The sequence below is a fragment of the Myotis myotis genome, unplaced genomic scaffold, assembly GCF_014108235.1.
Source record: "Myotis myotis isolate mMyoMyo1 unplaced genomic scaffold, mMyoMyo1.p scaffold_m19_p_3, whole genome shotgun sequence".
NCBI lineage: Eukaryota > Metazoa > Chordata > Mammalia > Chiroptera > Vespertilionidae > Myotis > Myotis myotis.
The window spans coordinates 160,043,187-160,065,784 of NW_023416335.1; the positions used below are offsets into that span (position 1 = coordinate 160,043,187).

Consider the following 22,598-nt stretch of genomic DNA (forward strand, 5'->3'; position numbering starts at 1 on the left):
TGAATTTGTCCATAAGAAGAACGCTAAGATCATCTTTATATACAGCCAAATCCAATAAATATTTTTCAGTATTCACTTTATTTGACTTCTCAACATCATCTAAAATAGATAACCAGCCCGTCTGTCTTATAATGTCTTCTCTTGACTTCTGCTTTCCCTCTTCTCAACATCACACTGATTTCTCTGCCTCCACTGGCCCTTACATATCAATATCCCCAGAGATCTGTCCAAGTCACTTCTCACTCTACATGTTCTCCTTGAGTAATCTCACCTACTCCTATGGCTTTGACCACCATTTTACCAATCTTTATCTGAATCCAGATCTCACTCCTAAATTCCAGAGCCACAACATAAATGGTCTAAAATGCATCTATAGACACTTCAAATTCAACCTGCGCAAAACGAATTCACAATCTTTCCCCCACAAACTTGCTTTTATTCACATGTTCTTTATCTTAAGGAATATCAAGTATCTGTACCAGAAATCTGACTTCACCCGCAAATCCTACTAATTTACTTAATTAATCTCTGCTTCTACTTTTGCCCTCTAGTTTTCTTCCCTGCAGCCAGAGTGATTTCTTCTAAAATACAAATATGGTCATGTCACTACCCTGTTTGAAATCATTCAATGACTCCCTATCCTTTTTAGGACAGGTTCAAACTCTGTGACAGGACATACAAAGTCAGAAATCATATCTTTCTCTCTCTCTCTCTCTCTCTCTCTCTCTCTCTCTCTCTCTCTCTCAATCCTCACCTGAGGATATGTTTTCTTTGATTTTGTAAGAGAGAGAGCAGAAGGGAGAGAGAAACATTGATATGAGAGAAAAATATCAATCAGTTGCCCCCCCATAGGCACCCCAACTGGGGATAAAACCATAAACTAGGTATGTGCCCTGACCAGGAATCAAACCTGCAACCTTTTGGTGTATGGGATGATGCTCCAACCAACTGAGCCACCCGGCCAGGACTAAATCAGTCTCTTGACATCCATACCTTTGTAACCCAGCTGCCCAGGCACTGAGCTACATGTATTTCTTAGAACTTGATATGCTCCCTCTTGCCTCAAAATCTTGATAGTTTCTCTGCCTAGAATATCTTTCTCTGCCTGGAGCAACTCCCTGCCTTTACACACACACACACACACACACACACACACACACACACCACTTCACCTGTTTAGCTCTTCAGGTCTATCTGTCTCCAGGTTTTTCTGGATCCTCCAAAGCCAATTTAGGTGTCCTTCTAAATGCTTCTATTGTACTTTGTGTTCATGCATCCTAAGCCCTTACTACAGCGGTTCTCAACCTGTGGGTCGCGACCCCTTTGGGGGTCGAACGACCCTTTCACAGGGGTCACCTAAGACCATCGGAAAACACATATATAATTACATATTGTTTTGTGATTAATCACTATGCTTTAATTATGTTCAATTTATAACAATGAAAATACATCCTGCATATCAGATATTTACATTACGATTCATAACAGTAGCAAAATTACAGTTATGAAGTAGCAACGAAAATAATTTTATGGTTGGCAGTCACCACAACTTGAGGAACTATATTAAAGGGTCGCGGCATTAGGAAGCTGAGAACCACTGCCTTACTACATCACAACAATTTGTCTATTTTTCATAAATTTATAATCTCCTTAAGAGCAGAGATTCTGTCTTTTTTTTATTTAATAAGCACATATATAGCACTTACAATGTACCAGGCAATTTTCTATGTGCTTTATAAGTAGCAATTATTTCATTCCTTATAACAACCCTATGAGGTAAGTCACAAGGAAGTACTATTATTATTCCCATTTTATAGATGAGGACATTGAGGTATGGCAAGGAGAAGTTAAGTAACTTGCCCAAGATCACAAAGCAAGTAAGTCATAGAGATAAAATTCAAACCCACGTAGCCTATTTCCAGAGTCCATCTTCTTAACCTCTATGCTATCTTAGTAATTAACGTATCCCTAAAATTCAGTGAAGTGACTATTAAATAGCAGGTATTCAATAAGTACTTTTTCAATAATTAGACTTAAACCTTACCACCCATAACTCAGAACACTTGTGGAGACTGAAAAGCATGTGAGAAGGGGCTAAAAGTCCCAAAAGAAGATGAGTTTGGTTGTCAGGTCTCACCCTTTAAAACTGCTAAATAGGTCCTCGGTGACCTTGTGCACCTGTAGCACTTCATCCCGGATGAGGGTGATGTACAGGGAGCCCTGCAGACACAGCTTCCACAGCTTCTGGCACTGGTTATCAGAGTTGAGGCACCCATGACAAAGAAGAAACCCAACTGCAGGTGGGTAAAAGAGTGCAGAGGAAGATTTCAGAGCTTGCTGTCCATGTAACATGCTGCTATGGCTCCTCCCACCTAATCCCACAAAATTTACTGATAATCCAGCGCTCCATCACTTCCACAGACAGGTATTCACAGGCCATCTGCGGGAAGAGAAGCAGAGGTAGTCAAGCAATTACTTAACTTGGTCTTCCCATAAGGATTAAGGCCGTCAAGCTAAAATGTGAGTACCAAAACCAACTTTTATTTCACCAGACTGGATCACAGCACTCTAAGAAGCCAATAGCTAGGAAACCTGCCAAGAACTTGCTGTGTCTGAATTAGCAGGGTTAATCATGGAAGTGAAGTAAGCGGGGAAAATATAGTTGAGAAAAAGAAAAGGAGCTTGGGATAGAAGTCAGGACAAACAAAAGGTTTAACATAACTTCTCTTTAACAGTTCAAATATTTTTAATAACAGGAGAGCAAGACTCAAAACCTTCTCATGATTTCTTCCTCCTTTGGATTCTTTTACCATGTAAAGTATAAATCATTCATTTGGCACTTCTCATTCATCTTGTGCAGTAAGTTGTATTTTTATGACTACTTGTCATATCTTTCCCACTAGACAATAAGTTCTTTGAAGCAAGGACATTGGGCCCACAGTAGTCAAATAAAAACATTTGTTAAATAATTTATGCCTATGCTCAAGTTCCTACTGGGTTGAATAGGTGCCTAATGACTCAGTTTCATCCATCTATCCATCCATTCATTCATTCATTCTGTGAATATTTACTAAATTGCTTCTATGGGCAGACACATACTAATCCTGGTCCAAACAAATGATCCAACCCAATCACAATTTTTTTTAAGCTACAAGAGGTGGTCAATTTAGAGGATTTTTTTGAGAAGATTTTTTTTTTTTAAGCTACAGGAGATGATCAACTTAGAGGATGTCCTAGGAGAGGGCTAAAGTACTCTTAGGGCTGATATTTCCTGAAGGAAGTACCCTCTACAGAGACGGCCTTGGCAGAGAGAACGCCTCCACTGACAAGAGGAAAGGAGAACTTACTGTGTCCGAAGTAGCAGGGTTAATCATGGCAGGGGGGCTGCTGATGAGACTTAGAAGCTGGGCACTGCGCCACTGCTCAGCTCCCTGGTTCCTTCTAGCAAAGAGGAAGTGCAAAGAGAGGAGGGCACCACTCACAGCCTGTGGGGGAAAAACAAATGAATCCTTAATGTCAACAATGGAGAAAATGTATTTCTGCCTGAGGAATTCTCTACTCTCTCAGTAACTTGCCTTTGTGTGAGGCCCAAACTCCTCTGTCAGCTTCTTCAGAGGGTGATCATACTCCAAGACCATCTGACTTAGGCGGGGAAAGCTGGGGTCACTGAAAGAAAACAGAGGGAAGAGGAGTTTCAGGCCTCCCTTAACCATGACATAAACTCTCATGTTTGATATAGGATAAAGACACGTGCATAGGCTGGCTGGCATTCTCCACCACCTCCAAAGAAATACATACTAAAAACTTTGAATTACATATATGAAAAATCCACTTCAGGCTCAGCTATATTAAGCTATGATTAGGTAGAACTACATATTTTGGAGCAGATCCATGAAAATGCCTTCCATTTAAGCACCCAAAATAGGGTTGGAGACATGATAAGTACTCTATAAATTTATGTCAATTAGTTGTAAATCAAGTAACATATCTGGACCCAAATCTGTATATAACCCAAAAGGATATAGACACATTCGGCATATGCCTAGGTATTCATGTAGACACATGGAAACACACACCATGCATAGAACAATGTGCCACAGGCTACTCTGATCCCTCTGGCTTTCATTTTTCAGCCCTTAAATACTTTTATTTGAACTAACAGAGGAGCACAGAATTGCAGATATTCCAAAATCCATTTCTACTTTGCTTCAAATGTATTATCATGCAGTGCTTACTTCTAATGGCTTTACCTTGCTAATATTATTCCAATCAATACTACAAAAAAATTTTTCTTTGACTTTTACAATAGCCTGAAGAGAAGGGAAGCCAACCAGGATTAAAAATCGATCAGAGCCTGACCTGTGTGGCTAAGTGGTTGACCAATTGACCTATGAAACAGGAGGTCATGGGTCAATTCCCAGTCAGGGCACATGCCCAGGTTGCAGGCTCAATCCCCAGTGTAGGGCATGCAGGAGGCAGCCGATCAATGATTCTTTCTCATTATTGATGTTTCTATCTCTCTCTCCCTCTCTCTTCCTTTCTGAAATCAATAAAAATATTGATTTCTTTTTAAAAAATTTCTTTTTAAAAAATTTTTTTAACTGATCAGAAACAATGAAAACTGGTTAACCCACTACCAGATTTTTAAGAGTTAACTACATGTAAAAGTGCACTTGTTGGTATGTGCACTTATAAGTATTCTAAGTTGCCTGATTTTACCTGGGTCATCACATAGATTACAAGTTCTCATATGAGGAAGCATGGCATCATTTCCTTTGTGTCCACCCCCAACCTCATAGCACCATGTATGACATTCTTCAACATCTATATCCCCTTAGCTCACCTATGCCCGTGCAGCATCTCATGGGCACAGTTGTACACACCAATTAGTAACCGTCGATCCTCAATCCGTGACAGAAGCAAAATAACTGAGGTGTAAGTCACGATCAAGTCCAGATAACTTCGAGTGAAGTCAAAGTTGAGACTCTATAAGAAAGACACATAGGAACCCAAGAAGAGAAAGGCCAACTATTCCAGACAGTGCCAAATAAACTCTCAAAGGATCTATTCAGTAGGAGGAATTCACAGGACTAAAAATTCAAGAGAAAATTGGAATATCTCAAAAGTGAGATCAGGATACAAGAAGGCCAGGAAATAAGGTAAATTTAGAGGTTGGAGGAAATGGAACAAGGACTTCCTCCAACCTCTAAATTAAACTGTCTGTGTAATTTCTATATTAAATAAATCACATTGCTAATCTGCTTCACATGTAAACACACTTTAACTTCAGCACTTTTTATGAAAGAACTATAGTCCTGGAATGAAGAGCTATTCATTCATTCATTACATAGTATACTATATACAGGGGTGGACAAAAGTAGGTTTATAGTTGTAATACAAATAAATAATACAAGAATTAATAAATAATAATACAAGAATAAACTCTGGCCAGGCGGTGTGGCTCAGTGGTTAAGTGTCAACCTATGAATGAGGAGGTCATGGTTCAATTCCTGATCGGGGCACATGCAGGGTCCATCCCCAGTGTGGAGCATGCAGGAGGCAGCCGATCGATGTTTCTCTCACACCATTGATGTTTCTATCTCTCTCTCCCTCTCCCTTCCTCTCTGAAATCAATAAAAATATATATTTAAAAAAGAATAGCCAAAACCGGTTTGGCTCGGTGGATAGAGCGTCGGCCTGCAGACTGAAGGGTCCCAGGTTCGATTCCGGTCAAGGGCATGTACCTTGGTTGTGGGCACATCCCCAGTAGGAGGTGTGCAGGAGGCAGCTGGTCGATGTTTCTCTCTCATCGATGTTTCTAGCTCTCTATCTCTCTCCCTTCCTCTCTGTAAAAAATCAATAAAAATATATTTAAAAAAAAAAAAAAGAATAAACTGTGTTCACATACTCACAACTATAAACCTATTTTTGCCCACTTTTGTGTATACATTATGTTATATATATTATATATTGTATATTGTATATTGTATATTATATTATATATTATATATTATATATTATATATTATATATTATATATTATATATTATATATTATATATTATATATTATATATTATATATTATATATTATATATTATATATTATATATTATATATTATATATTATATATTATATATTATACTAGTGGCCCGGTGCACGAAATTCGTGCACATTGAAAGGGAATTAATTAATTAATTAATTAATCCGGGCTGGAGGGGCGACTGTTGCAGGAGTTCCGGGCTGGCGGGGAGACTGCTGGCAGTTGCAGTCGCCCCAGATCTCCCAGCGGGAGGGCGTGACAGCTGGCGGACCGCCAGGGTCATGCCCGCCAGCCCTGGGTCGAGTCGCACAGGGGTCGCCCGCCATCCAGGTCACAGATAGCAGGCCCAGATGGCGGCGGGGCAGGCAGAATGGTGCTGTCCCATCCTGCCTGCAGTATGCAAATTAGCCGCCATCTTTGTTGGCGGTTAACTGCCATCTTGGCTGGCAGTTAATTTGCATATCGCCCTGATTAGCCAATGGGAAGGGTAGTGGAGTGACATTAATTACCATGTTTCTCTTTTATTAGATAGGATATTATATATTATATATTATATATTATATATTATATATTATACATTATACATTATACATTATACATTATACATTATACATTATATATTATATATTATATAGTTCTGGAGGAATAGCTACTCCTCTACTCCCTCCCACTTCACACAGTCCCAACTGAGACATTTTCTGTAGATAAATGAGAATTGCACAGAATCTTACAATATCAAAATGGCACTGGCAGGCATCCATGGTGTTGAGAAGTTCATATACATGATCCTGAGGGTAGAATTGGAGATGAGAATGAGTAAAGAACAAAGAGGGTATGACATCTACTACCAGAATTTGAAGGGAAGAGTTCTCTCCCTTATAAGTCTTAGGAAACCACTGAGTAACATAAGAAAGGCATAGCTGACTAGAGGGAGTTCCTCCCCAGTAAGTTGTCAGTGGGCCCCTATAGGGCTTTAGCCTGCCAAATGCCATATTTCCACAGACACAAGTCACATATACTCTTCCTGATCTTATCATCCCAGTGCTTCCAGCACTCTTTCCACTACCTCTACCAATGTCTACCTCCTCCTTAATCACTACTCTTAATTCCAAGATTAATAAGCTCTGACCTGACCCTCCTTCAGACCTTACAGTTTTTCATGTCCCCACTTCCCTCTTTATTATGTGATCTGATCAATGGCCTGAATTATCTCCATAGGGTAGACACAGGTCATGAGGCAGAGTCCCATGCTATGGTACTATCTGAAGAAATACTATAATACTATCCCAGGTTGCGGGCTCAATCCCCAGTGTGGAGCATGCAAGAGGCAGATGATCAATGATTTTCTCTCACCATTGATGTTTCTAACTCTCTCCCTCTCTTTCTCTCTGAAATCAATAAAAATATTTTTTAAGTATTTGAAACACATCAATTTGCCTTTCAAAAGTATTGTACTCAATAATGTTTAGTTTGTTTACATTGACAAAAATAATACATGCTCATGGTTTAAAGTTCAAATAAAATATCACTCGTGTAATATTGCTACCAAACACTGCTAACAATCAGACAAATCCAAATTGAGGGGTATTCTCAAAAATAACTAGTCTGGACTCTTCAAAAAGGTCAGTGTTAAGAAAGACCCAAAAAATGTCTAGGAACTATTCTAGATTAAAAACTAAAGAGACATGCCCTTGGTGGGTGGCTCAGTTTTTTAGAGCATCAACATATGCACCATCCCATGCACTGAAGGGTCATGGGCTCAATTCCAGCACAGGGCACATACCTAGGTTGCAGGTTTGATCCCCAGTTGGGGCACATGTGAGAGGCAACCTATATATGTTTCTCTCTCACATCAATGTCTCTCTCTCTCACTATCTCTCACTCTCTCTCCCCCCTTCCCTTCCTCTCTCTCTCTAGAATCAATGAAAAACATCTTCCAGTGAGGATTAAAAGAAAACAAACTAAAGAGACATGACAACTAAAATCAGTGTATGATCCCTAAACAACTAGAGCAGCGGTTCTCAACCTGTGGGTCGCAACCCCTTTGGCGGTTGAACGACCCTTTCATGGGGTCGCCTAAGACCATCCTGCATATCAGATATTTACATTATAATTCATAACAGTAGCAACATTACAGTTATGAAGTAGCAACGAAAATAATTTTATGGTTGGGTCACAACATGAGGAACTGTATTTAAAGGCCCAGAAGGTTGAGAACCACTGAACTAGAGGAATGTGAATATGGGCTATATATTAACTAATAATATTGTAGAAATTTTACACTTCCTGAGTATGATCATTGCATTTGGGTTATGTAAGAAAATATCTCATCCTTACCAGCTGTATGCTAAAATATTTAGGAAGGAAATGTCATGATGTCTGCAATTAATTCAATGGTTCAGGAAAAAAATGAAGATAAGCAAACATTGCAAAATACTAACAATTAGGAAATCCTCGAGAAGTATATTTGTAATAAAATATTGGGGAATAATACTTTAAAAATTTTTAACTCAAATGATATAAAATGTAAAGTTTAATAAATTAGTTATTTTTAGTTTAATGTATAATATTCCAAATCTTTCCTACGTATATACTAACACTATGTGTAGTGTATAAGCTTAGTATCTTTTAAAATAAAAATATAATTGTATCATACACTATTCTATAACTCACGCTCATTTAATAACTTAGATACCCTTCCATATTAGTACATCTTATTTTTTAAAGAAATCATGTTAAGCAACATAAATGAACATTTATTAAAGAAGGAATAGCCTCAGAAAGACAATGCCCACCCTGGGACCTGAGTTAAAGGGAGCTCACCCGAAATTCCATGACATCCACAAATGACTGGTAGTAGTTGGTGAGTAATCTAATTATCTCAGTTTTTTCCCGATGTACTGGTCCTAAATGTTGCTGAGAGAAATACAAAACAAATTGTTTTTTAAAGTAAGAAGACAAGTATTCAAAGTAACCCAAGAAGAATAGGTGTTATACCTAAAACATTCTTGAAGAGACTTGAAATACACTGACAAAGGAACTTGGGAAATCTCCCACTCTTTGAGGGCCTTTAAACAGAGGAGATTTTTTACCTAGGAGGTAGGATAGTTGCATGTGATTCTGACTAAATACAGAGTGCTAAGTGAGAGGAAAATTCAAGGTCCCTAGAGATTTATCAAAGTCAAAAGAAGCAGAATGAGAAGATGCTACAAGTGAGATGATAAGAAATCTAGTGCTAACATTCATAAGGGATATCCCACCAGATGCATAATCTATACTAATAATAGAGGAATATGCAAATTGTCCAGGACACCATCACAGTAGCAGTAAACAACCAAACAGCAGGCTGCATGGGGTGACAAGGCCAGCAAGGGGGTTAGTGAGGAATGGCCAAACGGCTGAACAGCAGGCTGTGTGGGGCAACCAGGTTGGCAGGAGGGTTAGTGAGGAATGACCAAATGACTGGAAAGCAGGCTGTGTGGGGCAACCAGGCCAGCAGGGGGGCAGTTGGGGGCAACCAGGCAGGCAGGGGGGCAGTTCGGGGCGACCAGGCCAGCAGAGGAGGGGAGCAGTTCTGGGCAACCAGACCAGCAGAAGGCAGTTGGGGGCAACCAGGCTGGCAGGGGGGGCAGTAAGGGGCAACCAGGCCGGCGGGGGGGAGGGTGGTTAGGGGCAACCAGGCCAGCGGGGGAGGGAGGAAGTTGGGGGCAACCAAGCCAGTGGGGGGGGGGGGGCGTTGGGAGTGACCAGGCCAGCGGGGGGGGGGGGGGGGGGCAGTTAGGTGCGATCAGGCAAGCAGCCAGGTGAGAAGTTAGGAGCCAGCGGTCCCAGATTATGAGAGGGATGTCCGACTGCCTGTTTAGACCCGATCCCCGGCAGTCGGACATCCCCCGAGGGGTCCCGATTAGAGAGGGTGCAGGCTTGGCTGAGGGCCACACCCCTGCTGCACAAATTTCATGCACCGGGCCTCTAGTTCTAAGATAATTTACAAGGAAACACTGAGTGGGAAACAGGAACAACAATAAGATTTATGCACCCTGCTGAGTTGGTGGAGCTGTCTTCCTCTACAAAAATGGTGTTCTCATGAATTTTGCGATGGAGAAAGAGGCAATGCTTTGCTCCAACTTACCCTGGGAAAATTCTATCTTTCTCAGAATTCTCAAGACTACAATAACCTGAAGCCCTGTGATTGAGCCTAGGAAAACTAAAAGAAGACTATGCTATCTCCTGCCATCCAAGCATAGAGTTATTTCAGAGAAAGGAGAGAAGAGGAATCGCATTCTTACCGTGCTGTTTCGTACATCTATGTTGGGAAATTTCTTGTTGATGTACTTGAGAGATGATTCCATGGACTTTTCCAGTAAGAAAGGTGGCTTGGATTTGGGGTCTGAACAAGTCTGCACAGAAAAACCACACTATATTTCAACCCTTTCCACTGCCCCCCATAAACATATCTCTTCCTTCATCATTCATTCTCACAAAAATCTCTCTTAGGGAAAGGAAATCTGGGGATTCATTATGAAAGCTTAAGAGTAGGTCAGGAACAAGTTAAAGGACATTAAGCCAACTATCAGAAGAGCTAAATAACCTGGCATCTTGTCTTGCTGTGTAAAGTTTAATGTCTGCTTGGCCCCAGCACAAAGAGGAAGCGCTCTCCACCCTTCAGCTGAAGCCGGAAGGAGTCAGAAAAGCAGCTGCTCAGGAGCTAGACTTTGCAGGAGACTCAGTGTCACAATTATGTCCACTATATAAGTAAATCATCCCAAAGGGCTATTAAAGAAGACGTGGGGACAGAGAAACCATGTTCCTGGTGATTTGCTTTATTTTAAAAGTGCACATAAGTTCCCTCCCCAGGTCCACTATTCTCTCTTCGAGAAACTCCCCACTCCCACCCCTGTCTATCTATTTACTTCCCTTGCCGCCAGCTTCTCTTGATGCCACAGTTCCTATCCTAAACACACAAATATGCAACCACAGCATGAGCTGTCTCAGACCCTGAGTACCTCAGAAAACAACTACTCTTTCTGTTCTAATGTAAATATCACAATTTTTTCCCCTTTTTTGGGAAGTACTTCTTCAGATGTTTTTGCCGAGACCCAACTTTGGATATCTTCAGAGGGTGAGGGGTCAGCAATAAGCAATACAACCCAGAATTTTAGACCCCAGACTGTTACCCAAGTGACTTATAACACAATTATTTACCACACCACCCCTACCCCATACCCAGCAGAAAACAAACACTCTCATTGGGATGAGAATCAAACCTAGAAAAGGGAAGCTCTGAAAAAAGCTTTCCTGTCCGCTTCGTCTATATAATCCAAGTGACTGAAGGCCAGTTAAGCCAGCGGGAAAGAGGAGAAAGTCTAACCACTGGACCTGCTGGCCTCAGAGTTCCCAGCCCTACTACTGCTAGAATAATTAGTGCTAGTCCAGTTGCTCATGCTTACCTTCTTGATGTTATACATACGAATGAGAACCCCCTGACCACGATCATTCAGGATAGTGAGCTTTTCTGCTAATTTATGCTGGTAGGCAGAGGTCAAAGACATGATGGCCACCAAGAGAGCGGAACATGGGACAGCAATGCCTGATCTCCCCAGACCTTTCAGCTTGGGTGGTGACACCCTCTGGGCGGAAGCACCCAGCCCTTTTGGTGTGCTGGTCTTCCTGTTGCCTCTATGATTGGCTCATGGGTAAAAGCAGTCAGTGCGGCTCACAGGCCCACAGAACCCTCTTGTGCTTCCTCTTGCACATTCAGCAGGGGAGACTTCCTCTTTCAAGCTGTGCAGCTAAGGCTGTGAAATGGGTGGAGGCAGGGGAAAGAGACAGGCTTTCAAGGCTCTTCAAAGTCTGGCATCAACCTTTTCGGCCTTACTCCTCCACTATAAAGCTCTATATCAGACAAACAAATATTGACCACTCCACTCCCATATACCTTTATATTTCCTTTTTTTTATATCCCCATCAAGAATGCCTATGTGATTCTCTTCTGAACCCTAGGCCCATCCATCCTTTAGGGCCCAGATTAAGTCCCAGCTCCTCTTAATTATCCCATCCAATGTCAAATATATATATATATATAAAATTGAATTTCTTGTTATATTTTTAAGTGTATGTATTATCTCCCTCAATTACATCATAAGCTCCTTAATGATCAGTATTGTATTTTATACTTCTTTATACTCCTTGAAATGCTGTAGTACAGTGATTCTCAAAATGTGATCACATAAGCATCACCTGGAAACCTATTAGATGTACAAATTCTGAGGCCCCACCCCAGATCTACTAAATCCAAAACTCTGGGGTAGGTCCAGTACTCTGGTGTAACAAGTCCTCCAGGTGATCCCAATGCACTCTCAAGTTTGAGAACACTGCTCTAATACAATGGTGGTATTTTTGGTGGGGTTTTTTTTGTTAATTCTCACTTGATTTTTAGAGAGTGGAAGGGAGGGTGAAAGACAAAGAGAGAGAAACATTGATGTGAGAGAGACACATCCATTGGTTACCTCCCGCACATGCCCCGACCAGGGCCAGGGATCGAGCCTGCAACCTAGGTACATGCCCTTGACCGGAATCGAACCCAGGACCTTCAGTCTGCAAGCCAATGCTCTATCCACTAAGCCAAACCAACTAGGGCTACAATGGTTTTTAAAGGTAGTTATGGCCCTAGCTGGTTTGGCTCATTGGATAGAGTATCAGCCTGCGGAATGAAGGGTTTCAGGTTCAATTCAGGTCACAGGCACATGCCCGGGTTGTAGCTCGATCCCCAGTAGGAGGCATGCAGGAGGCAGCCAATTCATGATTCTCTCTAGCCATTGATGTTTCTATATCTCTCTCCCTCTCCTTTCCTCTCTGAAATCAATAAAATATATTTTTTTAAATAAAAATAAAAAAATAAAGGTAGTTATGAAAGAGATCAATCCCGGTCTCTGGAGATTCAGGATTCATAGATATGCAGTGGGGCCTAGAATCCTGCATTTATAAGAATACTAGGAGGTTTGGATGCAAATGTTCCATCAGACACATGTTGAGAAACACTGATACCACCTCCTGGACACAATAGCCACTCAATAAATATGCTGATTCATTTGTTGAATTATTAAGATTAAATTGGGAAATAGGCCCACAAAGAAGAAATAAATTAACGGATATTAATAATAAACTTTAAATCTTAGAAAACTGAGTGAATTTTAGTACTAAAACATTCTTGCCATTCAAACCAGGCTATAACACCCTAATTCAAGAAAACCAACTCACTTTCAAGCATCTTTCAAGGCAGAAGATCCTCAGAAAAATTCTAAATCAAATAAGAGTTATCTTCCTTTCTAATACCTCCTTTCTAATACCTTTTCCACACTTTTCAGCCATTGCCACTTTCCATATCCAGGACTCTCACATTGTCCCAATGTATCCTGGGACCAAGGGAGAGGGAAGCTGATTAACATTATTATTTAAGGAATGCATAGTATGTTTGCTTCAAGAGAATGTATTTTTTTTTCAAAGAAACATGAAGATGGCAATGCTTAACACATGAAATTTCAAACATCTCCAAGGGAAAATGCAGTTTTGGAAAACAGAATCTGCCTTCCAGTTTATTTACTGGTGTGTCCCTGGCAAGCTATGGGCATGGCATTAGGAATATTAGCCCTGAATATTTGAATCACCTGCTGTTATCAAAGAAACCCAGGTAGATCTGTAGGATTTCTACTGGTCTTTCACCTTGATGGGGAAGAATAAAGAGAAGGCAGTAAGATACCAACATCTAGGAAGCTGAGCAGCAGTGTAGCAGTAGCCTTCTTACAAGTTAGTATAGTTCTTTTGGGTCTTTCTCACTTGCATTTCTTATCCTCATCCTGGAAACTGTGTTGAAGACTTTCCACATCAAGCTAATCTTATTTTCTGCTGTATCCTAATATGAACTTCCCAGCCTTATGGGAACCATGTTCTCAGTATACTGTGAATATGCTATGTTCATTCTACTTTTCTCCCTTATGTATGCTTTTCCCTCTTGCTGACCCAAATCCTAGTCAATCTCCTGGATCTAGCACAAATAGACCCAAGTCCAGCCTTTATTGAACTCCTGCACACTTGGTCTATAGTACATACTTTACATTTAAATTCAGGTCCACCTTTAATTGTCCATTTCATATTATACTGCCACCCCAGCTGAACTGTAAGATTGATGGGCCTGGAAACACTTATTTGCCTGTACTTGGTATATAAGAAAAGCCTATATTTCATCATCAGACAGAATTTTGAGTTCAAATGTAGTTGAATACAGTGAGCTAAGCCTTATGATTTAGGTTCTGGATCCAGAGAGCTTGAATTCACATCCCAAATCTCACCAGCTCAGTTTTATAAACCAGTTTCCCTCCCTATAAAATGGGAATGATATTGCTAATATTTCCTAACTCGGGGGAAATATTAAATAAGTTACTACACATAAAGTGATGACCTAGCTATTTACTGTGAACCAGATACTTTAAGTACTTTACATGTATTACCTCAAATAACAATAATGGTATTCAAACATGTACTAGCTCTGTAACTTTAGGCTATCTATCACCACTGAGCCAATTTCCTAACCTATAAAATGGTAGTCATCCCTCACATAACTGTGGAAGTGATTAAATAATATGGTACATATAAACATTTGGCTCAAGACCTGTACATTAAATTAGGAATGCCAACAAAAAAGTAAAATTTTGATTTCTGAGTATGCATGAGTATGCATGAGCTTATCACTTTCTGTGGAATTCTATTTGGCACCCCATAAAGAAAAGGTCCAGGTTTTAAAATGGGATTAATCATGCCAATTAGTAGTCTTTAGAGAAACTTCATTGGCGAGATCATGTGGCAGTTCCTCCTAGAAACTAAAGGAGCCCATCCAAAGGTAGTTTAATTACACCAGAGCAGGGCCTCGTAACCCTAGATACAAATCAGAATCCCCTGTAGAACTCTTTTAAAGCCATAGTTAGCCAGACCCCATTTGTGAAGGATCTAACCCAATCATTCTGGAGTGGGGCCAAAGGATCTGTCATTTTAAAACTATTCAGTGTTTCTCATACACAAGCAGGATTGAAAACCACTTCTCCAAGACTTAAATATAATATCAAAAATTTCCAAATCTCTGAGAAACCATAGAACATATGGTGGAAGAAGAGGAATTGAGTAGCCTGAACAGAAAATTGATTCATATCACTTGAATGAAAGGTACTGTGCTTTCCCTCTCCTCAAATTTCAGCTATTTGCCTTGTTTTGCCTTACAGAGAATTGTTTCCCTCTTTGAATGACACTTCCCTTTGGACTCTTGAGATAAATGCTTCAAGAATAAGATAGGTCTCAAGATCTTTTAGTGTCAAGATACATCAAGGTCTCGCCAAGGCTATGTATATTAAACCAAATGGCCTCCATTATAATGTTGGCCTCCCTACTTCAATATTCAACTATTAATCACTAGAGGCCCAGTGCACAACATCTGTGCACTGGAGGGTTCCCTCAGCCTGGCCTGTGCCCTCTCACAGTCCGGGACCCCTCAGGGGATGTCCAACTGCCTAAACCAGCAGTTGGACATCCCCCAAGGGTTCCTTAGCACTGCCGCGGAGGCAGGAGAGGCTCCTGCCACCGCTGCTACACTCACCAGTTGTGAGCCCGGCTTCTGGCTGAGCGGTGCTCCCCCTGTGGGAGCACACTGACCACCAGGGGACAGCTCCTGCATTGAGTGTCTGCCCCTGGTGGCCAGTGCGCGTCATAGCGAGTGGTCATTCCGCCATTCTGTCGATTTGCATATTAGGGTTTTATTATATAGGGTTAGGTGAATAGTTCAAAGTTGCCAATTCTCACTGCCTATTCTGAAGCACTCTTTGTTTATTAAGACCAGTCTTATCAGTGTGGTCAAACTTCATACTTTTCTAGGCTGTTGACTAAAATAAAGGTTTGGGGTTCTCTGAGGACAACATTTACTGGTAGGTATTAATGTATCTTTTCCCATTACCTTTAAAAATCTAAAGATAACTATATATACTGGATTATATTGTAGCCTTTATTATTTTTAAATATATTTTTACCGATTTCAGAGAGGAATGGAGAGGGAGAGAGAGATAGTAACATCAATGATGAAAATCATTGATCGGCTGCCTCCTGCATGCCCCCTACTGGGGATCGACCCCACAACCCAGGCATGTGCCCTTGACTGGAATCAAACCTGGGAGCCTTTAGTCCGCAGGCCGACACTCAATCCACTGAGCCAAACCAGCTAGGGCTAGCCCTTTTAAAAAAAAAAAAAAAAATTCCTTTTCAATTACAACTGACATACAATATTATATTAGTTTCAGGTATGTAACCCAGTGGTTAGACAGTATATAACTAAGTGATCATCTCAATAAATCCAGTACCCATCTGACACCATACGTAGTTATTACAAAATTACTGGCAATATTCCCTATGCTATTTACATCCCTGTGACTATTTTGTAACTACCAATTTGTACTTCTTATTCCCTTCACCTTTTTCACCCATCCCCCTAACTCCCCTCCCATCTGGCAACCATCAAAATGGTCTCTGTATCTATGAGTCTCTTTCTGTTCTGCTTGTTCATTTATCGTTTAGATCAATTGTTGATAGAAATGTATTTATTGTCATTTTATTATTCATTTTTTAAATCTTTTTTTCTTCTATTTAAAGAAGGCCATTTAACATTTTATGTAATACTGGTTTGGTGGTGATGAACTCTTTCAGCTTTTTCTTGTCTGGGAAGCTCTTTATTTGTCCTTCAATTCTAAATGATAGCTTTGCTGGGTAAAATAATCTTGGTTGTAGGTTCTTACTATTCATCACTTTGAATATTTCTTGCCAATCCCTTCTGGCCTGCAAAGTTTCAGTTGAGAAATCCACTGAAAGTCTTATGGGAGCTCCCTTGTAGGTAACCAACTGCTTTTCTCTTGCTGCTTTTATGTGTCTTGGTGTGGGCTAATTTGGGTTGATCTAGTGGGACCCTCTAGACTTGTATGTCTATTTTTTTCACCAGGTTAGGGAAGGTTTTCATCATAATTTTTTCAGATAGGTTTTCAATTTCTTGCTCTCTCTCTTCTGCCTTCCAGCACCTCCATGACACGAATGTTGGTATGTTGAAGTTGTCCCAGATGCTCCTTATACTATATTCACTTTTTGGATTCTTTATTCTTTTTGTTGTTCTGATCGGGTGGTTTCTGCTTCTTCAAAATCTCTGATTTGATCCTCTGCTTCTATCTACTCCACTGTGTATTCTTCATTTCTGACTGATTCTTTTTTATGTTTTCCAGTTCCATTTTTATGTTTCCTGTATCTTTGTTGAAGTTCTTACTAAATTCAACTACTCCTCCCCTAAGTTCAGTGTTTTGATCTCTGCATGTAGTATATTGCTTGTCTGCATTTTGTTTAGCTCTTTTTCTGGGGTTTTGTTCTGTCCTTTCATTTGGGACATGTTTCTTATCTCCTCATTTTGGCAGCCTCCCAGTGTTTGTTTCTATGTATTAGGTAGAGCTGCTACATCTCCTGGTCTTGGTAGAATGGTCTTATGTAGTAGACTAGTGGCCTACTAAAATTTGTGCACGGGGGGTGTCCCTCAGCCTGGCCTGCACCCTCTCCAATCTGAGACCCCTGGACACCCCCCTGCCGGTTTAAGCCCAATCCCTGTGCACGGGGGGCGGGGGAGGGGGGATATCCCTCAGCCCAGCAGTCAGACATCCCTCCTGCAATCCGGGACCGCTGGCACCTAACTGCTCACCTGCCTGCCTGCCTGATAACCCCTAACCACTCTGCCTGCTGGCCTGCTTGCCCCCAACTGCCCCTCTCCCGGCTTTCTCACCCCCAACTGCCCCCTGCTGGCCTGATTGCCTCCACCTGTCCCCCCCTGCCAGCCTGCTCACCCCCAATTTCCTCCCCACCCCCGTCAGCCTGCTCACCCCCAACTGCCCTTCCCCTCCTGGCCTGATTGCCACTAACTGCCTCTGCCTTGGCCCTGCCACCATGGCTTTGTCCAGAAGGATGTCCAGAAGGTCTTCTGGAAGGCTCCCGGTCTAATTAGCATATTACCCTTTTATTAGTATAGAAGATTGTGACAATAGTTGGTCTTCAGATATATTCTATCATCAACAAAGGCCTGGGGAGGGACAGTTGGAATCAAGCTCCCTCTTCCCTACTGTCAGGGTCAGGAGTGGGAGTGGGGGGGGCAGCAATTGGGGGCAGGGCTGGTGGGGGAAGGGGCCTATTGGGGCTTTCCTTCCCACAACTGCCAGAAGCTGGCCCCACCCCCAAGGCTGCCACTGCTTGCCATCTGTGCAGCGCTACCCCCACTCCACCAGTGGTTGCCTCCCTCTGTGGGCAAAAGGCATAGGGTGCCATCACTTGGCTGGCCTGGGCCTCCCTCTGTGGGGAGATACCTGGCAGGCCCTGCCCACTTGCCACAGTGTCGCTGGCTGGTGGCCTGGGCCTCCCTCTGTGGGGTGATGGATCATGGGCACCCCTCCAGATTGATGCCCCACAGAGGGAGGCCCTTCCCACCTGGCCTGGGCTCTGCCATTCATTGCCACCCATGGGGAGGCCCTGCTGACCAGGCCTGGTCTCATCATTGATCCCTGCCCACACAGAGGCCCTGCCCACCCTGCTGGGGCTCTGGGATCAATGGCAGAGCAGAGGCAGGCGTTTACCACCTGGCCTGGGCTCTGCCATTAATCCCCGCCCACAGGGAGGCCCCACCCACTAGGCCTGGGCTCTGGGATCAATGGCAGAACAGAGGGAGGCCTTTCCCAATAGGCCTGGGATCACCATTGATCCCCGTCCACACAGAGGCCCTGCCCACCCTGCTGGGACTCTGGGATCAATGGCAGAGCAGAGGCAGATGTTTCCCACCCGGCCTGCACTCTGCTATCAAATCCCAGGACGGTCGTCCAGAAGGTCTCCCGGTTCCCGGCCTAATTAGCATATTACCCTTTTATTAGTATAGATGTTCTGTAGGGCCCAGTGGCAAAGCCTCCCCAGTCACCCAAGCTGGGCACTCCAGGTACATCCTCACCCCACCATGTGGGCTATGTACACCCTCCTGTTGTAGTTGATCCTTAATTGCTGTTGGCACATCATGAGAGGGACTTAACCCAAGGCCATTCAGCTGCAAGGACTTGCTGCAACCACCATGGAGGATCAACTGTGCAGAGGCCCAACCCACAAAGCAGGACTTACTTCAGCAGGGCCCTGATGCCTGTTTAATCTGCCCCTTGAGTGTGTTGTTTGTTGAGGTGGTGCTTTGATGTGGTCTGAAGCTGTCCATCTGGTGCACTATCTCTGGGGTCTCCTGGGAGGTGCAGGCCAAGGTCAGCCACCACATGTGTTCTGCCCAAGGTTGCCAAGCATGAGCTACAAAGTGATCTGCAGATGGCTGCTACTTGTGCTGGGCTTGGAAGTGCCCAGGCAAAGCCAAGCTGTGGACCAAGGCAAGCTGCCACTAGTGCCAAACCTGAGGCCACTTAGCATGAGATACTGAGCACGCTGAGGCCAGATGCTGCTTGTTTGAGAGATTTTTAGGAAAGTTGAAGCCTGAGCCAAGACAGGCCATTGGAAAAGTCACTAGAAACAGCTTGGTCGAGCTTGAAAGTTGGGTGGGTCAGACCCTCAGGGAATCACCAGCGATTGGGCTAATGATGGTAGGCAGGTTGACAGAAGCTCAGATATGACATCAGCTTTCTGGCTCTGTGTGGGGAGAGCTTAGAAAAGGAACAATGGCCTCTGCCAGCACTTCTGTCTGGGAGAAAACTGCCCTTCCAGCTCTTGCCCTAATGCCAGACAATTCAGTTCCTCCCTGTATGTCCCTGGTGTCTTTTGAGCTGCTGCTCCAGTGCTGCGCTAAGAGTAAGAAAATCTGAGTAATTCCATGCATGGGCCCTTTAAGAGGAACTCTTGCAACTCCAGCTGCCCTCCATCTCACTCAGCCTCAATCCCTGCTGAGTTTTATAACCAGAAGTGATAGGGACTTCTCTTCCTGGCACTGGAACCCTGAACTAGGGGATCTAGTATGGAGCTGGGACCCCTCACTCCTCAGGGGGGGACCTCTGCAACCAAGAAATCTCTCCCAATTTTTATCCACCACACTTGGGTGTGGAACCAGCCTGTTCCATGTCTCTGTCCCTCCTACCTATCTCAATGTGGCTTCCTCTTTATGTCCCTAGGACTTCTATTCAGCTAAAATTCTGGTGGTTCTAAATGATGATTGTTCTGTAGTTTAGTTGTAATTTTGCTGTGGTCATGGGAGGATTCGTGTATCACATTTACCTACTACCCCCATCTTGACCAGAAGCTGCACTGTAGTCCTTATTTTCCAGGAATCCAATTTACTTCATAGTAAGTGTTCATGGCTCTAATATAATCATTAATATGCACTGTAAGCTTTAAATAACCAACCTGGTTTATGTTCCTGAAAGGTACCTGAATCTAAATCCCTGGACTTAATCACCTAAATGCCCTCAGGAAAACTGACATTTAACAGTCTAGTTCTGTGCCCTTTGTCTATGCCTGAGGCATGATACAAAGCAGAATTGAAATGGGCTATTCTAGGCACTTTTCAATCCGTGCTGCTTATGCCAGTCTGCCTTGATCTTTTTTCCCCCCTTATCAGACTATGCTGTCCCTGCTTTGCAGAAATCTCAGCTATAGCTGTTGCCTGGGAACTTGGGAGTCCTTGAAGTGAATGTCTGCTGGGATAGCTAAAGACAGCATAAGGGAAAGTAGGCCTCCTATAGGCAGTAAAATGCAACAGATTTTAGATGGTGTGTTCTTAGTTCACTTCTGGGAGTCTTCATATGTTAATACCTGCAACTTTGGAGATTTCAGACTGGCATCCTATCTAATAATAGACAAACATGGTAATTAATCATACCTCAAACACACTTCCTGTTGGCTAATCAGGGTGATATGCAAATTAACTGCCAACCAAGATGGCGGAAGGCAGCCAGGCAGCTGAAGCGAACAGGAGGCTTGCTTGCTCCAGTGATGGAGGAAGCCAAGGTTCCCCGCCTGCCGCCGCTCAGCTCTGAGCTGCACTCTAAGCAACTATGTTGCACTTATAGAAGCTAAACAATCCCTAGAAACCTGCTTTCAGCCAGCCGGGCCTCAGAGCTGGAGTTGCAACAGTGTTTCAATTATAGAAGCTAAACAAAGCCCAGACCTGCTTTCAGCAGCCGAGGTCTCAGAGCTGGAGCCAAGCCTCAAAGCTAAAGCCGGCTCTCAGCTCCAGTGACAGCCATAGAAGGTAAATAAATCCCAGAATGAAAAAAAAAAAAGAAAAAAAAGGAGAGGTTGGGAGCTTCAGTCACCCACCAGCCTGAAAACGGCCCTCAGCCCCTCACCCAAACTGGCCAGGCACCCCAGTGGGGACCCCCACCCTGAAGGGTGTGTGTCCAGCTGCAAACAGCCATCATCCCCTCATCCAGGCTGGCCAGGCACCCAAGCGGGACCCCCACCCTGATCTGGGACACCCTTCAGGACAAACCAGCCAGCCCCCACCCGTGCACCAGGCCTCTATCCTATATAGTAACAGGGTAATATGCAAACTGACCCTAACAGCAGAATGACTGGGACTGGTCACTATGACACACACTGACCACCAGGGGGCAGATGCTCAATGCAGGAGCTGCCCTCTGGTGGTCAGGGCGCTCTCACATGGGAGGAGCTCTGCTCAGCCACAAGCCAGGCTGATGGCTGCCAGTACAGCGGTGGTGTTGGGAGCCTCTCCTGCGTCCTCAGCAGCGCTAAGGATGTCCGACTGCAGATTAGGCCTGCTCCCTGCTGGCAAGTGGACATCCCCCAAGGGCTGCCGGGCTGCCAGAGGGATGTCTGATTGCCAACTTAGGCCCAATCCCCTGGGGAGCAGGCCTAAGCCAGCAGGTGGTCATCCCCTGAGGAGTCCCAGACTGTGAGAGGGCACAGGCCGGGCTGAGGGACCCCCATCCCCCCCACCCCCCGAGTACACAAATTTTTGTGCACCGGGCCTCTAGTCCTATCTAATAAAAGAGAAACATGGTAATTAGCGTAGGTCCGCTACCCTTCCCATTGGCTAATCAGCGAGATATGCAAATTAACTGCCAGCCAAGATGGCGGCTGGCAGCCTGACAGCTGGAAGCTAACATGAGGCTTGCTTGCTTCAGTGATGGAGGACTCCAACGTTCCCCGCCTACCTTGCCGGCCTCTGAACTTGCAGTTTGAAACATTTTTACAAATATAGAAGCTAAACAAAACCCCAGAAACCTGCTTTCAGCCCGCCGGGATCTCAGAGCTGGAGTTGATACAGTGTTTCAATAATAGAACCCAAACAAACCAGATACCTGCTTTCAGCAGCAGAGGCCTCAGAGCTGGAGCCAGAGCCAAAGCTGGCCCAGAATAAAAAAAAAAAAAAAGAAAACAAAAAAAGGAGCAGTTGGGAGCTTCAGTCACCCGCCAGCCTGAAAACAGCCCTCAGCTCCTCACCCAGACTGGCCAGGCACCCCAGTGGGGACCCCCACCCTGAAGGGTGTGTGACCAGCTGCAAAACAGC

General features: G+C 43.4%; 1 protein-coding gene across 1 annotated transcript in view; it reads right to left on the reverse strand.

Moving 5' to 3' along the window:
• The window catches only part of NCKAP1L (NCK associated protein 1 like), a 43,404-nt gene extending 31,737 nt beyond the window's left edge, over positions 1–11,667 (reverse strand). The window contains exons 1-9 of the mRNA XM_036299677.1: positions 11,488–11,667; positions 10,327–10,437; positions 8,864–8,956; positions 6,772–6,828; positions 4,844–4,986; positions 3,576–3,666; positions 3,348–3,485; positions 2,392–2,440; positions 2,138–2,294 (exon numbers count right to left, since the gene is read on the reverse strand). Of these exons, the coding sequence (XP_036155570.1) occupies positions 2,138–2,294; positions 2,392–2,440; positions 3,348–3,485; positions 3,576–3,666; positions 4,844–4,986; positions 6,772–6,828; positions 8,864–8,956; positions 10,327–10,437; positions 11,488–11,589 (941 nt within the window). The 5' untranslated portion in view covers positions 11,590–11,667. The remainder of the gene's footprint in view (positions 1–2,137; positions 2,295–2,391; positions 2,441–3,347; positions 3,486–3,575; positions 3,667–4,843; positions 4,987–6,771; positions 6,829–8,863; positions 8,957–10,326; positions 10,438–11,487) is intronic.
• Between the last annotated feature and the right edge of the window lie 10,931 nt (positions 11,668–22,598).